At 42.1% G+C, this 18808-nt stretch overlaps 1 protein-coding gene across 7 annotated transcripts in view; it reads left to right on the top strand.

The window, feature by feature from the left end:
• chd9 (chromodomain helicase DNA binding protein 9) overlaps nucleotides 1-18808 on the top strand; it is a 331271-nt gene that overhangs the window by 213419 nt on the left and 99044 nt on the right. For all 7 annotated transcript variants that reach the window (XM_070898009.1, XM_070898010.1, XM_070898007.1 and 4 more), the window contains exons 13-16: nucleotides 1931-2107; nucleotides 6730-6873; nucleotides 10276-10531; nucleotides 15868-16078. In XM_070898009.1, coding sequence (XP_070754110.1) covers nucleotides 1931-2107; nucleotides 6730-6873; nucleotides 10276-10531; nucleotides 15868-16078 — 788 coding nt within the window. The remainder of the gene's footprint in view (nucleotides 1-1930; nucleotides 2108-6729; nucleotides 6874-10275; nucleotides 10532-15867; nucleotides 16079-18808) is intronic.

Here is an 18808-nt window from a genome sequence, read left to right as displayed (position 1 = left end):
CAGTAATTAACACTTGTCGCATCGTTAAAAGGGTAGGTAGAATTGAATTGAAATGACGACTTAATTTTCTGTGGCGAGTTTACATGTATCTACCGTGAAAGTACAGGAACTTCACGCAACTCAATGCATTCGAATGGGGAGCCAGACGGGGAGCCACACAGCGAGATGTCGTAAAGCTGACGGCAGAGCAGTGCATCTCCAACAGCAATTTTTTGATTTCCTTGTTTAACTGCGCATCTGCCCTCGCCTGAAGTTGCTGTGGTATTTGCACATAAATAATAGCGAGCGCTATTAGCCTCACTGTTATTTTTGACAGCAATTTCTGGGACCTGTCTTGCATCTAGCCCAACCTGATTGGATAAGTTGCCTCTCTTAGATAATTACAAAGGTCATAATTGAAATGAGACTGATCAATCTCGCCCCAGTTTTGAGTGAGTGAAATGACAGGCCACAATTTCATATAATTCAGCACTAATGGCACTAAAGTGGCAACCTCACTCAGATGACACAAAGCTATCTGATGCTAATCTCAGCACCAGCACAACAGAAGGTGCTAATAACGCATATAAATGTACAGTACCAGAAGAAACCTTTTTGAGGTCCATGTCGTTGCCTTCAAAATTGGAAATATACCCTTTATTACAACAGTGACTACACTTCAGAAGTACTTAATTGGCTGTGCTTTAGACGTCCTAGGTTGTGAAATGCACCATATAAATGCAAGCTGTTTCTTTTTCTTTCTCCTCAGTTACCAGTAAATAATTACCAGTTCCCTATTGGATTTTGCTGGTACAGTCTGCTTCCACTGCCACCCTAGGCTGTATGTTCCATAAAGCTACCATTCTTTGTGTAAAGTCATTAAATCCAAGCTATCTGCTGTCTTCTGGCTTTGAGTTTGTGCCCCTGTTCGTAGAGGTTTCTGACTAGGTAAAACATGTTATTACATATGTATCTATCCTGGATTCTTTAATAACTCCGTTATGTTTTTCAAGTGTGATCATTCACAATTTCCGTAGCCTCTCCTGATAGTTTGGTACTTAGTCCGAAGTTTTGGTTGCCCTTTGCTGAACTCTTTCAAATGACGAGATGTTCATTGTAGGATTGTGATCAACATTTTACAAGTCGTATTTGAAGCTGGACCAGGGGGTGCTTAAATATAAAAGGAGCTTTACTTTGGATCTGACCCATGCTCATAGCTGACAATGGTTGTGAAAAAAGGAAAAGGTTCTATTAACTATCAATAATAAGCTATACTTGGAGCACCAAATTCACCGAACATTAAGAAATATAAAGGCATTAAGGGTCTTTCCTTCCCTCCACCATCAGGGTTAAAACATTTAGCAAACCTCTCCATAGTACTGTTGGAAAATATGTAAAAGTGAATATTTTATGGTTTCCCGTTTAGAATTGAAGCTGTAAATAATGTCGTGGCATACAGTACCAGTGCCTGCTGGGTAATATGAAGGATTGGACCTTCCTGTTAATGTTTGCTTTTGCATTTGGCTGTGCTTTCATTTGCTGCCTAATCAAACACAATTGTTCAGAAACATTGCATTTGTTGACTCTTGGATCAGATTAAGCCAGTGATCATTTTGGATGCTTAAGAGTCTTCTGTCAGACTGTGGAGAGTCCATCAGAGAATGTTTCAGTGTGGGAGTTACTGTAGTTGTGAGCATGTCTCAAAAGGATTTTGTGTAAAACTGTTTAAAGGACTTTCTTGACATTCATTCTTTTGGAGAGCTCATTGTAGTTTTATTCCAATTATTAGGAGCTTTCCTGGGGAGCATGTAACAGTAAAATGATTGCTGGGGTCATTGGGAATTGACTGACAGATTATTGCCAGCTATGTGTGGAAAACTGTTTTATCACTTGTCTAATAAAGCAGAATGTTGATTGCAATGATTTTTGTTTTTTTGTTCTTAATCCCTAGGGCCGGGTCCTTCGGGGAACGTACAGGTTCCACGCCATGATCACTACTTTTGAGATGATCCTGGGTGGTTGTGCAGAGCTGAATGTAATTGAGTGGCGTTGTGTGATCATTGATGAGGCCCACAGACTGAAGAATAAAAATTGCAAGCTACTGGAGGGATTGAAAATAATGAATCTGGTGTGTTACTAAAATGCAGCATATTGTATAATAGCTGATAACGTATTAGAAACATAGAAAATAGGTGCAGGAGTCGGCCATTCGGCCCTTCTAGCCTGCACCGCCATTCAATGAGTTCATGGCTGAACATGCAACTTCAGTATCCCATTCCTGCTTTCTCACCATACCCCTTGATTCCCCTAGTAGTAAGGACTTCATCTAACTCCTTTTTGAATATATTTAGTGAATTGGCCTCAACAACTTTCTGTGGTAGAGAATTCCACAGGTTCACCACTCTCTGGGTGAAGAAATTCCTCCTCATCTCGGTCCTAAATGGCTTACCCCTTATCCTTAGACTGTGTCCCCTGGTTCTGGACTTCCCCAACATTGGGAACATTCTTCCTGTATCTAACCTGTCGAACCCCGTCAGAATTTTAAACATTTCTATGAGGTCCCCTCTCATTCTTCTGAACTCCAGTGAATACAAGCCCAGTTGATCCAGTCTTTCTTGATAGGTCAGTCCCGCCATCCCGGGAATCAGTCTGGTGAACCTTCGCTGCACTCCCTCAATAGCAAGAATGTCCTTCCTCAGGTTAGGAGACCAAAACTGTACACAATACTCCAGGTGTGGCCTCACCAAGGCCCTGTACAACTGTAGCAACACCTCCCTGCCCCTGTACTCAAATCCCCTCGCTATGAAGGCCAACATGCCATTTGCTTTCTTAACCGCCTGCTGTACCTACATGCCAACCTTCAATGACTGATGTACCATGACACCCAGGTCTCGTTGCACCTCCCCTTTTCCTAATCTGTCACCATTCAGATAATAGTCTGTCTCTCTCTTTTTACCACCAAAGTGGATAACCTCACATTTATCCACATTATACTTCATCTGCCATGCATTTGCCCACTCACCTAACCTATCCAAGTCGCTTTGCAGCCTCATAGCACCCTCCTCGCAGCTCACACTGCCACCCAACTTAGTGTCATCCGCAAATTTGGAGATACTACATTTAATCCCCTCGTCTAAATCATTAATATACAGTGTAAATAGCTGGGGCCCCAGCACAGAACCTTGCGGTACCCGACTAGTCACTGCCTGCCATTCTGAAAAGTCCCCATTTACTCCTACTCTTTGCTTCCTGTCTGACAACCAGTTCTCAATCCCATGTGCTTTAACTTCGCACATTAATCGCTTGTGTGGGACCTTGTCGAAAGCCTTCTGAAAGTCCAAATATACCACATCAACTGGTTCTCCCTTGTCCACTCTACTGGAAACATCCTCAAAAAATTCCAGAAGATTTGTCAAGCATGATTTCCCTTTCACAAATCCATGCTGACTTGGACCTATCATATCGCCTCTTTCCAAATGCACTGCTATGACATCCTTAATAATTGATTCCATCATTTTACCCACTACCGATGTCAGGCTGACCGGTCTATAATTCCCTGTTATCTCTCCCTCCTTTTTTAAAAAGTGGGGTTACATTGGCGACCCTCCACTCCATAGGAACTGATCCAGAGTCAATGGAATGTTGGAAAATGACTGTCAATGCATCCACTATTTCCAAGGCCACCTCCTTAAGTACTCTGGGATGCAGTCCATCAGGCCCTGGGGATTTATCGGCCTTCAATCCCATCAATTTCCCCAACACAATTTCCCGACTAATAAGGATTTCCCTCAGTTCCTCCTCCTTACTAGACCCTCCGACCCCTTTTATTTCCGGAAGGTTGTTTGTGTCCTCCTCAGTGAATACCGAACCAAAGTACTTGTTCAATTGGTCCGCCATTTCTTTGTTCCCCGTCATGACTTCCCCTGATTCTGACTGCAGGGGACCTACGTTTGTCTTTACTAACCTTTTTCTCTTTACATATCTATAGAAACTTTTGCAATCCGTCTTAATGTTCCCTGCAAGCTTCTTCTCGTACTCCATTTTCCCTGCCCTAATCAAACCCTTTGTCCTCCTCTGCTGAGTTCTAAATTTCTCCCAGTCCCCGGGTTCGCTCCTATTTCTGCCCAATTTGTATGCCACTTCCTTGGCTTTAATACTATCCCTGATTTCCCTTGATAGCCACGGTTGAGCCACCTTCCCTTTTTTATTTTTACGCCAGACAGGAATGTACAAATGTTGTAGTTCATCCATGCGGTCTCTAAATGTCTGCCATTGTCCATCCACAGTCAACCCCTTCAGTATCATTCGCCAATCTATCCTAGCCAATTCACGCCTCATACCTTCAAAGTTACCCTTCTTTAAGTTCTGGACCATGGTCTCTGAATTAACTGTTTCATTCTCCATCCTGATGCAGAATTCCACCATATTATGGTCACTCTTCTCCAAGGGGTCTCGCACAACGAGATTGCTAATTAATCCTCTCTCATTACACAACACTCAGTCTAAGATGGCCTCCCCCCTAGTTGGTTGCTCGACATATTGGTCTAAAAAAACATCCCTTATGCACTCCAGGAAATCCTCCTCCACCGTATTGCTTCCAGTTTGGTTAACCCAATCTATGTGCATATTAAAGTCACCCATTATAACTGCTGCACCTTTATTGCACGCACCCCTAATTTCATGTTTGATGCCCTCCCCAACATCACTACTACTGTTTGGAGGTCTGTACACAACTCCCACTAACGTTTTTTGCCCTTTGGTATTCTGCAGCTCTACCCATATAGATTCCACATCATCCAAGCTAATGTCCTTCCGAACTATTGCCTTAATTTCCTCCTTAACCAGCAATGCTACCCCACCTCCTTTTCCTTTTATTCTATCTTTCCTGAATGTTGAATACACCTGGATGTTGAGTTCCGAGCCCTGATCATCTTGGAACCACGTCTCCGTAATCCCAATCACATCATATTTGTTAACATCTATTTGCACAGTTAATTCATCTACCTTATTGCGGATACTCCTTGCATTAAGACACAAAGCCTTCAGGCTTGTTTTTTTAACACCCTTTGTCCTTTTCGAATTTTTCTGTACAGTGGCCCTTTTTGTTCTTTGCCTTGGGTTTCTCTGCCCTCCACTTTTCCTCATCTCCTTTCTGTCTTTTGCTTTTGCCTCCTTTTTGTTTCCCTCTGTCTCCCTGCATTGGTTCCCATCCCCCTGCCATATTAGTTTAAATCCTCCCCAACAGCACTAGCAAACACTCCCCCTAGGACATTGGTTCCGGTCCTGCCCACGTGCAGACCGTCCGGTTTGTACTGGTCCCACCTCCCCCAGAACAACAGCGCAGCCTTCAGTCACCTGAGGAAGAGAGTGTTCGAAGATCAGGCCCTCAAACCTGGCACCAAGCTTCTGGTCTACAGGGCTGTAGTGATACCTGCCCTCCTGTATGGCTCAGAGACGTGGACCATATACTGCAGACACCTCAAATCACTGGAGAAATACCACCAACTATGTCTCCGCAAGATCCTGCAAATCCCCATGGAAGATAGACGCACCGACGTCAGTGTTCTCGATCAGGCCAACATCCCCAGCGTTGAAGCACTGACCAGCACCGTTGGGCAAGCCACATTGGCCACATGCCCGATACAAGAGTCCCAAAGCAAGCACTACTCTGAACTCCTACACGGCTAGCGAGCCCCAGGTGGGCAGAGGAAATGTTTTAAGGGCATCCTCAAAGTCTCCTTGATAAAGTGCAACACCCCACTGACACCTGGGAATCCTTGGCCAAAGACCACTGTCAGTGGAGGAAGAGCATCTTGGAGGGCGCTGAGCACCTCGAAAGCATGCAGAAAACCAGCGTAGACAGTGGAAGGAATGTGCGGCAAACCAGACTCCACCCACCCCCCCCCACCCCATCCTTTTCTTCAACGACTATCTGTCCCACCTGTGACAGGGACTGTGATTCCCGTATTGGACTGTACAGTCACCTGAGAACTCACTTTTAGAGTGGAAGCAAGTCTTCCTCGATTCCGAGGGACTGACTATGATTACAACAGAAATCCAACCAAAGCAAGCTTTAGAGTCTGCTCCAGATGCAGTAGTTCTGGGCAATTTAGATTGTGCCTGTGATGTTTTACTTTGATTATTTTGTGTTGCTTTCTGCTAATAAGCTTAGTTATTAAATAATTGAGGGTTGCCTGATCAGGTGGATGGATCAGTGGGATTTAAAAATGTCATATTTAGTTTATGTAACTGGTACCCGCATTAAAATGTTCAGTTAGAAGCTTCCAGCTCTTGAGAATTGTTCATTCATATTAAACATAGCATCTTATAGACAATAGTTTAGACTACCAAAAGGAACAGAACAAAATATTGTATTAAACCACTAATGTTGTCTCTGCACATCTCTTTTGGTGAATGAATCATTTTGGCTAGTTTGGGCCAGTCATTTTTACTGCATTATCTAAATGACAGAAGAGACGTAAAAAAAATCAAACCTTTTAACAAAAGAACCAAACTGCTTCAGCCACGGCGATACTAATACAATCAGCATGTCAAAATCACTAGTAGCATTGATATTAGAGGAGGTGACTGCATCATCAACCTTCCTCTTCCCTGAGGAGGGATGGTATGGATGTGAGGTTCCAACTCGAGAAAAAAACATGGGGAAGGGAAGAAGCTGAATTCTATTTTACTGATCTGTGATTCATGAAACAGAATGGAAAAAGTACAAATATTTCTATTTCAATCCAGGAACACAAGGTGCTTCTTACGGGAACTCCTTTACAGAACACCGTGGAGGAGTTGTTCAGTTTGCTTCACTTCCTGGAGCCCCTACGTTTTTCATCAGAAAGCACATTCATGCAGGAATTTGGAGACCTAAAGAGTGAAGCGCAGGTATGAGAAATAATGCATCCAGTAATTCTAGTGTTGATTAAGGGCAATAGACTGGATTATTTAATTTTGATGGTACGATACAGTCTCGTAACCCAAAAGTAAAACCAGTCATAAGTTTATGTGGACCATTGCAGGAGTCTGTTAAATGTTGGCAAACTTCACTAATTGTCTATTTGTCTTCCTTTGATAAATACATTGGGGCCAAAATGGCCCCTTTTTTGTGCCCGGGCACAATGGCCTTTTTCACCCGGGGGCGGGTGGCGGTAGCACCTCGGGCAAAATTGGCCCTGGAAGTTTTGGGGGCGATGTGCCGGTAACTCTGTGCCTGTGATTAGTACCCCGGACCGGTGCACAACAGGTGATGACGTCATCACCGTACATGCCGACCCCATTGCTCCTGCAGGGGAAATTGCCCTGCAGGCTGCGAGATTGTTCTGGACGATATCTCCTCTAAGCATGGATTTAAGTGGGGTAACTGTTGTGCTGGAGTTGCAGAAAATTCAAGATGACTGGGATGTGTCTGGATGCAGTAGATGGTCACCAATTTGTACGCATCAGGATTGATGCATTGCAATGCATATAGCACCATTCCATTTTCAGTTGAATAGCTCGACCCCATTTCATCCTCTAAGATTGTAGCTGTAATCTTCATGCACCGGCGACAGATACTATCACCTGTTTTGGAGCACCAGACAAGGTTGAGGTGCAGGGCGTGGCCACTGCTGTGTACAGAACAGCTACTGGAGCCATAAGTGAGAGTTGAATGTTTGGTGAAAGAGACATCCACAAGTAGTGAATCTGACTGCCCCGACTTCAAGGTGCTACTTATTCTGACTCCTCTAGTATTGGGGAATAACATTTCTAAATGTACTTTAATTAGATTTGACTTGTATGTGTGGATTAGGCTGATGACATCAGAACATAAGAAATAGGAGCAGGAGTAGGCCATATGGCCCTTCTCCTGCTCCGCCATTTAATACGATCATGGCTGATCCGATCATGGACTCAGGTTCACTTCCCTGCCCGCTTGCCATAACTCCTTATTCCCTTATCGGTTAAGAAACTGTCTATCTCTGTCTTCAATGACCCAGCTTTCACAGCTCTCTGAGGCAGCAAATTCCACAGATTTACAACTCAGAGAAGAAATTCCTCCTCATCTCAGTATTAAATGGGCGGCCCTTATTCTAAGATTATGCCCCTAGTTCTAGTCTCCCCTATCAGTGGAAACATCCTCTCTGCATCTACCTTGTCAAGCCCCCTCATATTCTTATATGTTTTGATAAGGTCACCTCTCATTCTTCTGAATTCCAATGAGTAGGGGCCCAACCTACACAACCTTTCCTCATAAGTCAACCCCCTTATCTCTGGAATCGACCAAGTGAACCTTCTCTGAACTGCCTCCAAAGCAAGTATATCCTTTCTTAAATATGGGAACCAAAACTGTATGCAGTATTCCAGGTGTGGCCTCACCAATACCCTGTATAACTGTAGCAAGACTTCCCTGCTTTTATACTCCATCCCTTTGCAATAAAGGCCAAGATTCCATTGGCCTTTCTGATCACTTGCTGTATCTGCATACTAGCCTTTTGTGTTTCATGCACCAGGACCCCCAGGATCCGCTGCACTGCAGCACTTTGCAATCTTTCTCCATTTAAATAATAACTTGCTCTTTGATTTTTTTACCGAAGTGCATGATCTCACACTTTCCAACATTATATTCCATCTACCAAATTTTTGCTCATTCACTTAGCCTGTCTATGTCCTTTTGCATGTTTTTTGTGTCCTCCTCACACATTGCTTTGCCTCCCATCTTTGTATCGTCAGCAAACTTGGCTACGTTACACTCAGTCCCTTCATCCAAGTTGTTAATATAGATTGTAAATAGTTGGGGTCCCAACACTAATCCCTGCGGCACCCCACTAGTTACTGATTGCCAACCTGAGAATGAGCCATTTATCATGACTTTCTGTTAGCCATGCTAATATATTACCCCAACCCCGTGAACTTTTATCTTGTGCAGTAACCTTTTATGTGGCACCTTGTCAAATGCCTTCAGGAAGTCCAAGTACACCATATCCATTGGTTCCCCTTTATTCACCCTCATTACATCCTCAAAGAATTCCAGCAAATTTGTCAAACATGACTTCCCCTTCATAAATCCATGCTGATTTTGCTTTTCCAAATGTCCTGCTATTGCTTTAATAATGGACTCCAATGTTTTCCCAACCACAGATGTTGGGCTAACTGGTCTATAGTTTCCTGCTTTTTGTCTGCCTCCTTTTTTAAATAGGGGCGTTACATTTGCAGTTTTCCAATCTGCTGGGACCTCTCCAGAATCCAGGGAATTTTGGTAAATTACAAGCAATGCATCCACTATCCCTGCCGCTACTTCTCAAGACCCGAGGATGCAAGTCATCAGGTCTAGGGGATTTATCTGCCTTTAGTCCCATTATCTTACTGAGTACCACCTCCTTAGTGATTGTGTTGAGTTCCTCCCTCCCTATAGCCCCTTGGCTATCCACTGTTGGGACAAAATAAACTTCCTGTATAACTCAATCTGCAAGTGTTACCAGACTGAGAGGATAAAGTACAGGCCACCACTGACCAAATGATCATGAATAGTATGCTGTAATGCATTATGAAAATTTATTTGAAGTCCTATATTAAGCACAGGTGATTGACAGAAATGTGAAAAAATATATATTTAACCAGGAAGAAATGTCTGAAATACCTGTTATACGGGCAGATCTATTGCATCACTATATTTATTCAGCAGATCCTATCATATAAAGCTGTTGAGGCAGTCCCTTTTCAGAGTTGGCTGCTATGCTTTGTATTAACTTTTTACCCCTCCACTTGTCTATTGGTTCGCCTTTCTAATACATTTAGATACATGGTTCATTACATATATAATATTGTTCTTAAGATCTCTGATATATTTCAGGTTTGCAATTCTGGTTGTAAGCACTTGTCCATCCCTGTCAATGCATATAAATAAAGACTAATCATCACATAACGTATAAGCTTATGAGGGGGCTTGACAAGGTGGATGCAGAGAGGATGTTTCCACTGATAGGGGACACTAGAACTAGAGGGCATGATCTTAGAATAAGGGGCCGCCCATTTAAAACTGAGATGAGGAGAAATTTCTTCTGAGGGTTGTGGATCTGTGGAATTTGCTGCATCAGAGAGCTGTGGAAGCTGGACATTGAATAACTTTAAGCCAGAAATAGACAGTTTCTTAAACGATAAGGGAATTAGGGGTTATGGAGAACGGGCAGGGAAGTGGAACTGAGTCCATGATCGGATCAACCATGACAGAGCAGGCTCAAGGGGCCGTATGGCCTACTCCTGCTCCTATTTCTTATGTTCTTATAACGGCACGTATGATTTTCTTTTAAGGTGCAAAAGCTTCAGGCGATATTGAAGCCCATGATGCTGCGGCGTCTAAAGGAGGATGTGGAAAAGAAGCTGGCTCCTAAAGAGGAGACTATCATTGAAGTAGAACTAACCAATATTCAGAAGAAATACTATCGTGCAATACTGGAAAGAAACTTTGCCTTCCTATCCAAAGGGGCTGGTCAGGCAAATGTGCCTAACCTGGTAAACACCATGATGGAGCTCAGGAAGTGCTGTAATCACCCATATCTTATAAAAGGTAAGAATTTGCCTACCTTTCTGAAATAATGATTGCTTTATTTAATGTCCCTCTACTGTTGGAAATGGGAGATTTTATTTTCGTCTAACAGTAAGAGAACTTTTCCTTTCAGGAACCTCCAAATGTCATCTGGAAAAAGTTTTCCTGAATCTGGACCTGCTTTGAATCAGTGACTGCCAATATGTCATTTCACTAACTTCAGAATTTCATTATTGCTGGGTTTTTTTTCTTAACCAAATTTCCTAAAAGGCTTTCTCTATCAGTAAATCCTATTGAAAGTGGGTGAGACTGATTACAGGCTGGCTAATCTTTAAAACAGCAGTGAGTTGCATTAATAAGTTAAATTGTCATTGATACAAAACAATTTTTTCTGATGGATCACTATTAGCTTTCAGCTCCTAAAGGCAGGATTTTATAAGGGATGGGGGGTTAATAGAAGTCAAACTATATATTTTTGAGCTGCATTAACTCCATTTTTATTTTGGTGTTTTCAAAGAAGTGTAAATATTGTATTTCAAGAGCATGCCTATATGTATAAAACTTTAGTAGATTTGTACCTGTTTGTTCTTGATATCTCGGGTAGTTTTATACTGATACTAACACAGATTTTCTGCAGAGGTAGTAAGAGTAAAGGTATCAATGAATTAGCTTCATCAGCATTAATTTCGAAAAGTTCACATTGCTGTCTTTGCAATTTACAGCAGAACAGTTGAACTTGGCCCCTTTTTACAGCCAGGCTACAGTTTTTTTAAATTGCATTTCAATTGATTTTGTTATGAGCCTATGCTCCAAAAAATAATGTTTTACCATTTCAGTTCCATTCACTGGCAAACTGAAAGTGATACACTGACTAGTGATCATTTTGCTGATACCTATACTAGCACTCATTTTGATTACACCTACACTGCACAACACTTGCAATGAGAGGGAGAAAATCCAAGGGCACAAGGACTGTCATTGTAACTCAGATACCTAATAATGTTTACTGCAGGTATTGAAATAATACAAATTAGAAAACACTTTTTCTAGAACTAACTTTGCATTAAGTAGAAACCGCCAATAACTTAAATTATTGCAGTTAAATACCTTTATTTTATACCCACTTTTCATTTCACACAATCATAAGCATTTGTCTCGTGCAAATGTGATCGACAGCAATAATAACTTCTATAGTAATGTTCCTAAAGTCTTTTAATCACTGTCATCATATTTAATGGTATTTGTGAATTGTATTGTGTAGAGAAGGCTTGCATACTGAGAACTCTCTTACTGCCCAAGTTGGAAGTGATGTCCTGAGGTTTGGTTTGTTAAAGCACCAATCTGCTCCACTGTGATGTAGTAGAATGTGGCTTCTTGATGTGAAGCTTCATATACTAGAGCGAGAGGAAAAACTTCAAAGCATTAATGTTTCAGACAACAAATTGGCCTCCATTGCTTTCAGAGAGTCTTTGCTCAACAGTGCAGGATGGTTCTGGTGGGAGAATGGAAACGAGTCTCTCAAAGATATGGAGGAGTAGTTCTTTAGTTTCCAGAAAAAAAAATAAAACTGTGGGCAACTAGAGGTGGAATAAGTAGATTGTTTTGCACATTTTATTCATTGGAATGTAATGAAGTAGTAAACTGCCAATAATTTTATGCAGCATGCTAATGACGTTTAACATAGAAATATTACAATAAGTTCAGGCCTTCCAGGCTTCGGCAATTTGCCAGTATCGTTCTATAAAGGCTCAAATTTACCTTCTGAGAGTCCAAATTATATTACAGTAAGATTGCAATTTATGGTGTGATTTTTCTCAACAATTAGACTTCACTGCTTTTAATGATCTTAGATATGGTTAGCTTCTTGCACCCAACTTAAACCTCCTATAAGATTAGATTCTAAAACTCTGTCCAAACTTGAAGAGTTCAATACTTATGCAGCTGTAATTTTGTATCTGTAAAATTATCATCTCAAATATTCACAAGCCAATCTCCAATCAACATTCTTTAAGGAAATGTGCAGGCTGATGCATGCTTTGCTAAATTAAAATCTTGGTTGCTGAAAAAAAAAGCTATGGTACCGATTCAATCCTGTGCCAAGATGTATTCACAATCTGTAAGTTTGCCATTATCAATTTTAAAGACTCAGGTCTTATATGAGAAGTGATTGGGCAATATTTATGTTTGTAAATGCACAGCACATGGCATGCTGCTTATATGCACCCTCATCAAAGTCATGTTTTTCCTAACTCCACAAGCAGAATGTTGGCTAGACAGTGTTTCATAAAATCCTAGAAATTATAGCACACAAGGAGCCCACTTGGCTCATTAGAAACATAGAAAATAGGTGCAGGAGTAGGCCATTCAGCCCTTCGAGCCTGCACCACCATTCAATAAGATCATGGCTGATCATTCCTTCAGTATCCCTTTCCTGCTTTCTCTCCATACCCCTTGATCCCTTTAGCCGTAAGGGCCATATCTAACTCCCTCTTGAATATATCCAATGAACTGGCATCGACGACTCTCTGCAGAAGGGATTTCCATAGGTTAACAACTGAGTGAAGAAGTTTCTCCTCATCTCAGTCCTAAATGACTTACCCCTTATCCGTAGACTGTGTCCCCTGGTTCTGGACTTCCCCAACATCGGGAACATTCTTCCTGCATCTAACCTGTCCAGTCCCGTCAGAATTTTAGATGTTTCTATGAGATCCCCTCTCATACTTCTATACTCCAGTGAATACAGGCCCAGTCGATCCAGTCTCTCATATGTCAGTCCTGCCATCCCGAGAATCAGTCTGGTGAACCTTCGCTGCACTCCCTCAATAGCAAGAACGTCCTTCCTCAAATTAGGAGACCAAAACTGAGCACAATATTCCAGGTGAGGCCTCACCAAGGCCCTGTACAACTGCAGTAAGACCTCCCTGCTCTCTATACTCAAATCCCCTAGCTATGAAGGCCAACATACCATTTGCTGCCTTCACCGCCTGATGTACCTGCATGCCAACTTTCAATGACTGATGTACCAGGTCTCGTTGCACCTCCCCTTTTCCTGATCTGCCGCCATTCAGGTGATCTGCCTTCGTGTTTTTGCCCCCAAAGTGGATAATCTCACATTTATCCACATTCTACTGCATCTGCCATGCATTTGCCCATTCACCTAACCTAACCTGTCCAAATCACTCTGCAGCCTCTTTGCGTCCTCCTCACAGCTCACACCGCCACCCAGTTTAGTGTCATCTGCAAACTTGGAGATATTGCACTCAATTCCTTCATCCAAATCATTAATGTATATTGTAAAGAGCTGGGGTCCCAGCACTGAGCCCTGCGGCACCCTACTAGTCACTGTCATTCTGAAAAGGACCCGTTTATCCCGACTCTCTGCCAACCAGTTTGCTATCCACGTCAGTACATTACCCCCAACACTATGTGCTTTAATTGCACACCAATCTCTCGTGTGGAACCTTGTCAAAAGCCTTTTGAAAGTCCAAATACACCACATCCACTGGTTCTCCCTTGTCCACTCCACTAGTTACATCCTCAAAAAATTCCAGAAGATTTGTCAAGCATGATTTCCCCTTCATAAATCCATGCTGACTTGAACCGATCCTGCCACTGCTTTCCAAATGCGCTGCTATTTCATCCTTAATAATTGATTCCAACATTTTCCCCACTACTGATGTCTGGCTAACCGGTCTATAATTACCCGCTTTTTCTCTCCCTCCCTTTTTTAAAAAGTGGTGTTACATTAGCTATCCTCCTGTCCATAGGAACTGATCCAAAGTCAATAGACTGTTGGAAAATGATCACCAATGCATCCACTATTTCTAGGGCCACTTCCCTAAGTACACTGGGATGCAGACTATCAGGCCCCGGGGATTTATCGGCCTTCAATTCCATCAATTTCCCTAACACAATTTCCCGCCTAATAAGAATATCCTTCAGTTCCTCCTTCTCACTAGACCCTCGGTCCCCTAGTAGTTCTGGAAGGTTATTTGTGTCTTCCTTCGTGAAGACAGAACCAAAGTATTTGTTCAACTGGTCCGCCGTTTCTTTGTTCCCCCTTATAAATTCACCTGAATCTGACTGCAAGGGACTTACGTTTGTCTTCACTAATCTTTTTCTCTTCACATATCTCTAGAAGCTTTTGCATTCTGTTTTTATGTTCCCGGCAAGCTTCCTCTCAGACTCTATTTTCCTCCTCCTAATTAAACCCTTTGTCGTCCTCTGCTGAATTCTAAATTTCTCCCAATCCTCGGGTTTGCTGCTTTTTCTGGCCAATTTATATGCCTCTTCCTTGAATTTAACACTATCCTTAATTTCCCTTGTTAGCCACGGTTGAGCCACCTTCCCCGTTTTATTTTTACTCCAGACTAGGATGTACAATTGTTGAAGTTCATCCATGTGATCCTTAAATGTTTGCCATTGCCTATCCACTGTCAACCCTTTAAGTATCATTTGCCAGTCTATTCTAGCCAATTCACGTCTCATACCATCGAAGTTACCTTTCCTTAAGTTCAGGACCCTAGTTTCTGAATTAACTATGTCACTCTCCATCTTAATAAAGAATTCTACCATATTATGGTCACTCTTCCCCAAGGGGCCTTGCACAACAAGATTGCTAATTAGTCCCTTCTCATTACACATCACCCAGTCTAGGATGACCAGCCCTCTAGTTGGTTCCTCGACATATTGATCTAGAAAACCATCCCTAATACACACCAGGAAATCCTTCTGCACCACATTGCTACCAGTTTGGTTAACCCAATCAATATGTAGATTAAAGTCGCCCATGATAACTGCTGTACCTTTATTGCATGCATCCCTAATTTCTTGTTTGATGCTGTCCCCAACCTCACTACTACTGTTTGGTGGTCTGTACACAACTCCCACTAGCGTTTTCTGCCCTTTGGTATTCCGCAGCTACGGTGTTGGTTGCTTTTAACCTAGTCATTGTGCTTTTAAGAACTGAACCCTTCATACTTCAGTAAGTGATTTCTCCCACCCCTAAAATTTCTATCAATTGTGAATTCTCATGAGTTATTCCTCTCTTCAGTGTTAAATGTTGATTTTTTTTATTGGATATTTTAATGCGCTATCTGAGAGTCTTGTTAGCTGCATCATTATAGCATGTAATCTAAAACTAATATGCTGTTGCAATTGGTATTTAAATGTTGTAACGTCAGATCTCCCTTGCCCCCTCCCCCCTCCCCGGTCCCACTTTGGTATCTGAGAAATTGGGTTATGAGGTAAAGTAATGTTGATTTTTTGAAGTTTTATATCCCTGGATGCCGGTTATTTATGCAACAATGTAATCAAAAGCATGGCACCAGGATTCTAAATGTTCTCTTTGGTACTAGGTGCGGAAGAAAAGATTCTAGGAGAGTTCAGAGAGATGCACAGTCCGGCTGCTCCAGTCTTTCATTTACAAGCAATGATCCAGTCAGCTGGTAAACTAGTCTTAATTGACAAGTTGCTTCCAAAGATGAAAGCTGGGGGTCATAAAGTTCTTATCTTCTCCCAGATGGTGCGCTGCCTGGACATACTTGAGGACTATCTTATTCAAAAAAGGTACAGGTTATGGTGTACAAACTTATTAATGTTAAGAAATTCCATTTTACATAACTAAAACTATATAATGCTGTATTTTAATTATGTTAAGCATAAACCTAAATAGATGTATTAAACATTTTGTGCAGTGCACCTATTTCCTGTGCACAAACCTTATTACTTGTTTTGATTTTTGGTCACATTTCTCTGTCAACATTTACCATTATAAATTGCTATGTCAACTGTCACAATATAGTTGCTATCTCAGACCACCTGGTTGCTGTGTGGAGTGCACTGCTGAAGTCTCTTCCCATCTCTGTTGCCATCTTATTTATATAATAAACGTGTATCTATCAACTAACTGTGGACAATGCCATGGGAATGTTCTTGGCTATGATTTTTAAAAAATCAAATAATTTTTCAACAGAACTTAAGAACCCACTTTAGCATGGCAGCATGCAAGTCTGAAAATGTTCATTAAACGGTTTAGTATAAATTTAAATAAGGGGAAGTCATGTTTGACAAATTTGCTGGATTTCTTTGCAGATGTAATGAACAGGGTGGATAAAGGGGAACCAGTGGATGTGGTGTATTTGGACTTCCAGAAGGCATTTGACAAGGTGCCACATAAAAGGTTACTGCACAAGATAAAAGTTCACAGGGTTGGGGGTAATATATTAGCATGGATAGAGGATTGGCTAACTAACAGAAAATAGAGAGTCAGGATTAAATGGTTCATTCTCTGGTTGGCAACCAGTAACTAGTGGAGTGCCGCAGGGATCAGTGCTGGGACCCAAACTATTTACAATCTATATTAACGACTTGGAAGAAGAGACTGAGTGTAACATAGCCAAGTTTGCTGGCAATACAAAGATGGGAGGAAAAGCAATGTGTGAGGAAGACACAAAAAAATCTGCAAAAGGACATAGGCTAAGTAAGTGGGCAAAAATTTGGCAGATGGAGTATAATGTCGGAAAGTGTGAGGTCATGCACTTTGGCAGAAAAACAATCAAAGAGCAAGTTATTATTTAAATAGAGAAAGATTGCAAAGTGCTGCAGTACAGCAAGACCTGGGGGTACTTGTGCATGAAACACAAAAGGATAGTATGCAGATATAGCAAGTGATCAGGAAAGCCAATCGTATCTTGGCCTTTATTGCAAAGGGGATGGAGTATAAAAGCAGGGAAGTCTTGCTACAGCTATACAGGATATTGGTGAGGCCACACCTGGAATACTGCGTGCAGTTTTGGTTTCCATATTTACGAAAGGATATACTTTGGAGGCAATTCAGAGAAGGTTCACTAGGTTGATTCTGGAGATCAGGGGGTTGATTTATGAGGAAAGGTTGAGTAGGTTGGGCCTCTCTACTCATTGGAATTCAGAAGAATGAGAGTTGATCTTATCGAAACATGTAAGATTATGAGGGGGTTTGACAAGGTGGATGCAGAGAGGATGTTTCCACTGATGGGGGAGACTAGAACTAGAGGGCATGATCTTAGAATAAGGGTCCATCCATTTAAAACAGATGAGGAGAAATTTCTTCTCTGAGGGTTGTAAATCTGTGGAATTTGCTGCCTGAGAGCTGTGGAAGCTGCGACATTGAATAAATTTAAGACAGAAGTAGACAGTTTCCTAAACGATAGGGGGTTATGGGGAGCGGGCGGGGAAATGGAGCTGAGTCCATGATCAGATCAGCCATGATTTTATTGAATGGCGGAGCAGGCTCGAGGGGCCGTATGGCCTACTCCTATTCCTATTTCTTATGTTCTTACTGATCTGTATTTGGATAAACTATTAATACTTAGTGCTGGAATTTCCACATCTTGCCACCCATTTACCGCCCGGAAACAGTTTACCGCCCAAGCGTGGAAATTACTGCCCATTTGCCACTCGTCTATCGCCAGCGGTAATTGCGGCAGTCAATTACCACTGGCAAGGAACGAAACCACCTGCTCATCCACGTGTACCGCCCAAAAACCACCCAAAATTAGCGCTGGCGGTAAATTCGGCGAACCGCCCATTTTTTACCGCTGGCAAAACATACTGCCCAGAAATTACATCACTTACCTGATCTTATCCCAGCGGTATGGACGCCATTGTTGCAATCGGTGAAAAGGCTGTGTGAAGTTGCTAACAGCCTAAAAGTGATTTGTGAGTAGTTTATTTGGGGTTTTGAATATATTGGAGATTATAATAGCATCGAGTTCAATTCAAAGTATATGTATGTTTTGTGGACATTTGAAAATTTTTGAGGACATTTTAGGACTTAAAAAGCAATGGGGTCTGTACTTTCAGTCCCAATATTGCTAACTACTTACATGATGCAGAATAGTACTGGAAGAAGGTTCGTTGAAGAGCATTATGTGCCCAATCAAAGAGGTCGCAGACTCTTGAGGAGGAAGCCTTACCCCCAACGAAATTACAGGGAGCAGCACTCATACCTACACCTGACTGTTACGTAGTGCGTTAGAAGACTGCGCTTCCGAAAAGAGGTCATAAGTGAGATATGCCAGCTCATTAAGGCAGACGTGCAACTTACTAGCTCCTGCCTACCGTCAGGGCCGCAATATCGTCAAAAAGACAATTGGTGTGCTGAAGCAACGCTCCGATGTCTGGACATCTCTGGAGGCAGCCTGCAATACCACCCTGAGCAGGCCGCTGAGTTAATTGTGGTGTGTTGCATGTTGCACAACTTAGCCATCATGAGGGGACAGGAATTGCCGCATGGGACTGCAGGATGACCTCAAGGTG

Source organism: Pristiophorus japonicus, chromosome 13, assembly GCF_044704955.1.
Source record: "Pristiophorus japonicus isolate sPriJap1 chromosome 13, sPriJap1.hap1, whole genome shotgun sequence".
Classification (NCBI taxonomy): Eukaryota; Metazoa; Chordata; class Chondrichthyes; family Pristiophoridae; genus Pristiophorus; species Pristiophorus japonicus.
The sequence above is the reverse complement of the archived record's forward strand: the minus strand, read 5'-3'. Positions and strand labels throughout refer to the sequence as shown.